Raw genomic sequence first — 6,361 nt, 5'->3', positions numbered from 1 at the left:
CCGGATCAGTGTCTCGCCTTCCAAGGGCAGGAAAGTGAGGCGGTCAGGCGACTTAGCCAGGGTCAGGTTGAAAAAAAGAGAAAAAATATTTTTTGTAAAAACAAAACCCACACAGAGACAAGGAAAGAAAGAATCATCGTCGGCAGCTTCACAGTTGTAAAAGTGTGCCTTTTGCTATCGAATAAAGTCTTTAATAAGAAACAAGACAGTGAAGGTAATATTTTTGGCAGGACGTTTGAACCGAGATTTTTAAGGGCAGGTTGGCCGCTTTGCAGGCTGCCTCCAGGGCCGGCACCATTAAGCTCATGGACAAAGGGCCTCTTAAGACCCAGAGAAAGTTGGAAAATCCTTTGTCACCATAGAATTCTCCCCGAGTCTTGGTTACCCATGAAGGTGTCTCTCCAGCAGCCAGCGGAGCGTATTAGCAGATTCGGACAGTGAGGAGGTTGGGGAGGACCCTGGGCCAGTCCTGGAGTCTGGGGAAGGTTCTGATGAGGGCTCTGGGTCAGAGGCAGGGAGGGGGCCACAGTTATATGTCAATTATCAGCTGCCTTCAGAATCAGACATCAGTGAGGCAGATGAACAGCTGGAGCCTGTTCCCAGTGTGTGCATGCGCAGAGTTGACAGATGAAGGGAACAGCTAAAGAACTTGGAAGGCCAGAGGTGAATGAATGGCCCCTCCCAGAGGACATAAAAGAGGAGCGAAAGGGGAGTGGAGTTTGCAGGAGACCATTAGTTCGCTTCATTTGTTCGTGGCTCTCCCAGACTCCTGGCCAAGTTCTGCAGAGATCAGCCTGGCAGCTTTCCAAGCCAGAGAAGGTCTGTGACTGTAAATCCTCCCTTGAAAGACTTCGCTGGATGGGAATGAGCAGAATTCACAGTCAATTAATAAAAGGGGGTTTTGTCGGTACAAGGAGTTTGTTTCACGCTCTTGGGAAGCCTCCCTCAGCACACTCTCTACAGGACGAGCTTCTCTTTGTGCCAGTTCAGAAAGACGTAGAGATATCTGCCCGTTTACCCCTTCCAAGTGTTTTTCCATTTGGCTGCAGAACCCCCGGTTGGCCAGGGAACCAAGAGGCTGCCGTTGAGAACTGGAGGGCCTGGCTGGAAATTGGCTGGTGATTGCAATTCCCCTTATTCTGTGTTGGCTGAGGCTGCTGGGCATTGGAGTCCAGCCACAGGCTGCCCATTCAGGTTTTGATTGTAGCTCGAGAGGAAGCCTGCCTTCACTCCTGTTTCTGTTATTCTAGGCCTTGAGGGAGCCAAAGTTTGTGATCTCCCGGGTCTTTTGTTAACTTTTAGGAGTTCTGGATATGGAGAGCCAATTGTTTAGACAAAAGTGTGTGTGGGGGGGACACCCAACTACCACCACCCTGTTTTTTTGCTAACATTGGGGGGCTAGAGCTTAACCCTCTTCCACGCGATGCTTTAAAAAAACAAAAAAGGACTTTCTCGATTGACAAAACGCCCGTTTTTTATTAGAATAATGTTTCAGAAAATCTCGTGATCAGGAGGGGATGGCGTACCCCAATTTGTGTAGGAAAAGAGCCACAACAGACTCTTGTTGCGTACAGTTTAACAAGACACCCTGTTTTGGGAAAAGGGACACACCCGACAAGCCAAAGGATTCCAAGATCCTGTAATTTGTAGGGCGAAAACCACACTCGTCTCAGCTCTTTTTCTCTTGGAGTAAAAATCCAAATTCAGCAAGATTCTCAAAAGGCAAGTCCCAGCAGCAGCTTCTGGTGCCATGTGGCCACATTGCAAAGGCCAAAATCTTCCTCTTGTGGGGGGGGGGATCTAGAATACAGGATTTCCATGTGGGGAAAGGGGTGACTCGCTTAAAAGCCACCTGCTTGATTATCTGTTGTCTTCCATCCCGCAAAACTTGCAGGCCAAAGTGGCTTTTGATCTGCCTGAATAATCACCCAAATATCACATGGTGGCTCAGTGGCTAAGACGCTGAGCTTGTCGATCAGCAAGGTCGGGAGTTGGGCGGTTCGTATCCCTAGCGCCGTGTAACGGAGTGAGCTCCCATGACTTGTCCCAGCTTCTGCCAACCTAGCAGCTCGGAAGCACTTAAAAAATGCAAGTAGAAAAATAGGAGCCACCTTTGGTGGGAAGGGAACAGTGTTCCGTGCGCCTTCGGCATTTAGTCATGCTGGTCACATGATCACAGAGACGTTTTCAGACAGCGCTGGCTCTTTGGCTTTGAAACGGAGATGAGCACCGCCCCCTAGAGTCGGGAACGACTAGCACATATGTCCGAGGGGAACCTTTACTTTTATTGAAATACACAGAAGGGGAGAAGGAGGTTGTGCAAAGACGCTGCAATTACGATTTTGAGGAAATTCTTGTGGAGCAGCCTGAATGTCTCTGGTCCGAAGGTGGTTAGGACAGAAAAATTACAGCTCCCCTTCTGGGTTTTAATGCACAGATGCTCTCCCATCTTGGGCAAAGAGTCTTGGTTCGACTGACTTGGGTTTTATTCTTCTTTTTCATCTTCCCCGGGTTTTTTGTGTATAAAAAATCCAACCTGGGGTTGGGATGAAGAAGGAAGCAGAAAAAAGAGGTTATTAGATTGCAGAGAATTGGAGGTTTTTCAATCTTTCAGTTCTGAAATTTCAGAATCCAGCTGCAACGACATTTTAAGCTTTGTTTCCCACTTTTCAGTGGGAAAATGTTCGTGAATTATATCGGCTAAAAAAAGTTTTTATTCCCACCCACCCTTAGAATTAAGAGTGAGGAATGGCGTTTCCCCCACATTCTCTCAAATTTAGACTCTTAATTTTTCACAACCTGTGGTAAATTAAGTGCAAAATTAACACAGGTAGTCCTCAGCCATTGAAAGTTACAACGGCGCTGGAAAAAAAGTGACTTAGGACTGATTTTCACACTTAACAAGCATTGCAGCATCCCCGTGATCACACAATCAAAATTCAGACGCTTGGCAATTGACTCGTATTTATGACGGTTGCAGTATCTTGCTGATCACTTTTGGTGACTTTTCTGAGAAGTCAATGGGGATGCCAGATTAACTTAACAACCGTGTCAATAGCATAATCACTACAGTGATTGGCTTAACAACTGTGGCAAGAAAGGCGAAATTCATTTAAGAAATGTCTCAACAGAAATTTTGGCCTCCATTAGTTCTAAGGTTGCTTCTCTCCTTGATTAGTTTCCACCCATTGCTTCTTGTCCTCCCCTCGGCTGCTTTGGACTCCCTCTTCTTTGGGGCAGCCCCTGAGATATTGGAAGACTGCTATCATGTCTCCCCTGGTCCTTCTCTTCATTAAACTAGACATACCCAGTTCCTGCAACCGTTCTTCCTATGTTTTAGCCTCCAGTCCCCTCATCCTCTTTGTTGCTCTTCTCTGCACTCTTTCTAGAGTCTCCACATCTTTTTTACATCCTGGCGACCAAAACTGAATGCAGTATTCCAAGTGTGGCCTTTCCAAGGCCTTATAAAGTGGGATTAACCCTTCACGTGATCCTGATTCTATCCCTCTGCTGATGCAGCCTAGAACTGTGTTGGCTTTTTTGGCAGCTGCTGCATACGGCTGGCTCCTATTTAAATGGTTGTTCACAAGGACTCCAAGATCCCTCTCACAGTTACTGCTATTGAGCAAGGTCCCACCTATACTGTACCTGTGCATTTCGTTTTTCTTGCCTAAGTGTAGAACCTTACTTTCCCTGCTAGCTAAGTTCAACGGAAGAAGCTTGATTCCTTAACGACTGCTTGATTCCTTTCAACTGATTCCTGCTTTGTATTATATGTGGTGGACATGCCAAAAGGCAAAAACAAATATTGTACAAAAATGCACACCTGGTTGGAAAAAAAATGATAAAACAATATATAGATCTGAAACCTGAATTATTTTTTTGCTGGGCATACTACCGGAAAAATACGATAAGAGGGAAAATATATTTGATTTTACATGTACCAACTGCAGCTGACAGGTGCCTGTCTGTGTGGATCCCATCAGATTCTTACCTTCCATAAGAAGAGGATGACCACGGTGAGCAGCAGGAGACCACCGAGGATGCTGCCAATCAGAATCCAGAGGGAAAGAGGGACCAGTTTGGACTGGATTATCTCTAAGACAACCTGCAGGGAAATCAAACTCGTGAAAAGGCAGTGATTCTGAAGACTTTAGCAATAGCACTTAAGAGTTATATGTCGCTTCACGGTGCTTTCCAGCCCTCTCTAGGCGGTTTAGAGGGTCGGCCTCTTACCCCGAACAATCTGGGTCCTCATTTTACTGACTTTGGAAGGATGGAAGGCTGAGTCAACCGTGAGCCAGTCAGAATCAAACTGCTGGCAATGGGCAGAGTCAGGCTGCAATACTGCATTCTAACAGGAAGGAAGGAAGGAAGGAAGGAAGGAAGGAAGGAAGGAAGGAAGGAAGGAAGGAAGGAAGGAAGGAAGGAAGGAAGGAAGGAAGGAAAAATAGTAATACCACTTAAATAGCATTTAGACTTATATACCACTTCACAGAGCATTACAACCCTCTAAGCCGTTTACGGAGTCAACCTCTTGCCCACAACTATCCGGGTCTTCATTTTACTGACTTTGGAAGGATGGAAGGCTGAGTCAACCGTGAGCCAGTCAGAATCAAACTGCTGGCAATGGGCAGAGTCAGGCTGCAATACTGCATTCTAACAGGAAGGAAGGAAGGAAGGAAGGAAGGAAGGAAGGAAGGAAGGAAGGAAGGAAGGAAGGAAGGAAGGAAGGAAGGAAGGAAGGAAGGAAAGAAAAATAGCAATACCACTTAAATAGCACTTAGATTTATATACCACTTCACAATGCTTTCCAGCCCTCTCTAAGCCATTTACAGAGTCAGCCTCTTGCCCCCAACAATCTGAGTCCTCATTTGCCGACCTCCTTAGAACAGAAGGCTGAGTCAACCTTGAGTCCGTCAGGATCAAACTCCTAGCAATTGGCTGCAATAATGCATTCTAACCACTGTGCGGGCGGGCAGGCAGGCAGGCAGGAAGACAGCAATAGCAGACTTATATACCACTTCACAGTGCATTACAGCCCTCTCTAAGCAGTTTACACAAATCAGCCAGGTGTTGGGATCAGCCAGGTGTTGGGACCAGGTGAGGGGGAGGGATCAAGTGGGAAGGTAACCTCGAGTCCTTGTGCAGCCACAAGAGATATAAGCCTGGCCCACAGACACATACACACACACACACACCATCTGTTGGTTTCGAAGGGAAGCTAAGACTACGATAAAAGTTGTCAATTTGAACCTTCCACATGGTTGATCTGTGTCAGTCTCGTTTCTTACCTGTCGCTGGTGGGCAGCTCTTGGTAGAAGAAACAGATTGTCTTCTTCTTGGACGTTCAGGGTAATGCTACTGATTATCTTCACTGTCTTGAATTTAGCCTAGATCCATAAAATGAAGTGTGATGAGGGTCCCAGAAAATTAAGAGAGCGTCCTTATAGCAATAGCACTTAAGAGTTATATACCGCTTCACTGTTCTGACCGAGGCTTCCCAAGAGCATGAAGCAGACTCATCGTCCCGATAAAACCTCTTTAATTTAGGTTAAAGGGAACTCCTCTCCAGCAAAGTCCCGGCCAACAGTCTTTCAAGAGATTTCAAAACTACAGACTTTTATCAGGCTTGGAGAGTTGCCAGGCCGATATCTTCCAAACTCCACGCTGTATCAGCAATTCCTTGGCAAGAAGTCAGGAGCAGATCTTCACCTGAATGAATTGAACTCATGCAAACTCCACTCCCCTTTCACTCCTCTTTATTCACTATGGGAGGGGCCATTCACCGTCTGCCTGTGGCCTTACTCCCGAGTTGGCCCTTGTTCCTTGGCTGTTCCCTTCCTCTGGCAGCTCTGCGCATGCGCACACTGGGAACAGGCTCCAGCTGTTCTTCTGCCTCCCTGATGTCTGACTCCGAAGGCAGCTGATAACTGCCAGACGGCCCTGGCCCTCTCTCTGCCTCCAACAAAGAGCCCTCGTCAGAGCCTTCCCCAGACTCCAGGATTGGCCCAGGTTCCTCCCCAACCCTCCTCACTGTCTGAGTATGCCACCAGCTCCACTGGCCGTTGGCGGGCCACAACATTCAGGGAGGGCGAAAAAATGGGCTTACTGAAAGTTCTGGAAGCCTGGAAATGGGTTCGTTTCCAGCTTCTGGAACCCGGGGGAGGCTGTTTTTGCCCTCCCGGAGGCTTGAAGAAAACCTCTGGAGCCTGGGGAGGGGGGAAACGCTCCTCCCCCACTGTGGGTAGGCCATTGCGACGCCCACCCAGCAACTGGGCAGAGCGCCGATTGCTAAAGTTTTTCAATCCCAACTGTGGTATGAAAACCACAGTTGCTGCAAAGCTTCATGCCAGGCCTG

At 47.4% G+C, this 6,361-nt stretch overlaps 1 protein-coding gene across 1 annotated transcript in view; it reads right to left on the bottom strand.

The window, feature by feature from the left end:
* Nucleotides 1–169: 169 nt before the first annotated feature.
* Nucleotides 170–6,361, bottom strand: part of ITGA10 (integrin subunit alpha 10) — an 81,075-nt gene continuing 74,883 nt past the window's right edge. Inside the window, 3 exon segments of the mRNA XM_087705361.1 lie at nt 170–2,536; nt 3,995–4,108; nt 5,295–5,393. Of these exon segments, the coding sequence (XP_087561487.1) occupies nt 2,486–2,536; nt 3,995–4,108; nt 5,295–5,393 (264 nt within the window). The 3' untranslated portion in view covers nt 170–2,485.

The sequence above is a fragment of the Thamnophis sirtalis genome, unplaced genomic scaffold, assembly GCF_051295495.1.
Source record: "Thamnophis sirtalis isolate CommonGarterSnake01/CBP01778 unplaced genomic scaffold, rThaSir2_p1.2 scaffold_2, whole genome shotgun sequence".
NCBI classification, from domain to species: Eukaryota; Metazoa; Chordata; class Lepidosauria; order Squamata; family Natricidae; genus Thamnophis; species Thamnophis sirtalis.
The sequence above is the reverse complement of the archived record's forward strand: the minus strand, read 5'-3'. Positions and strand labels throughout refer to the sequence as shown.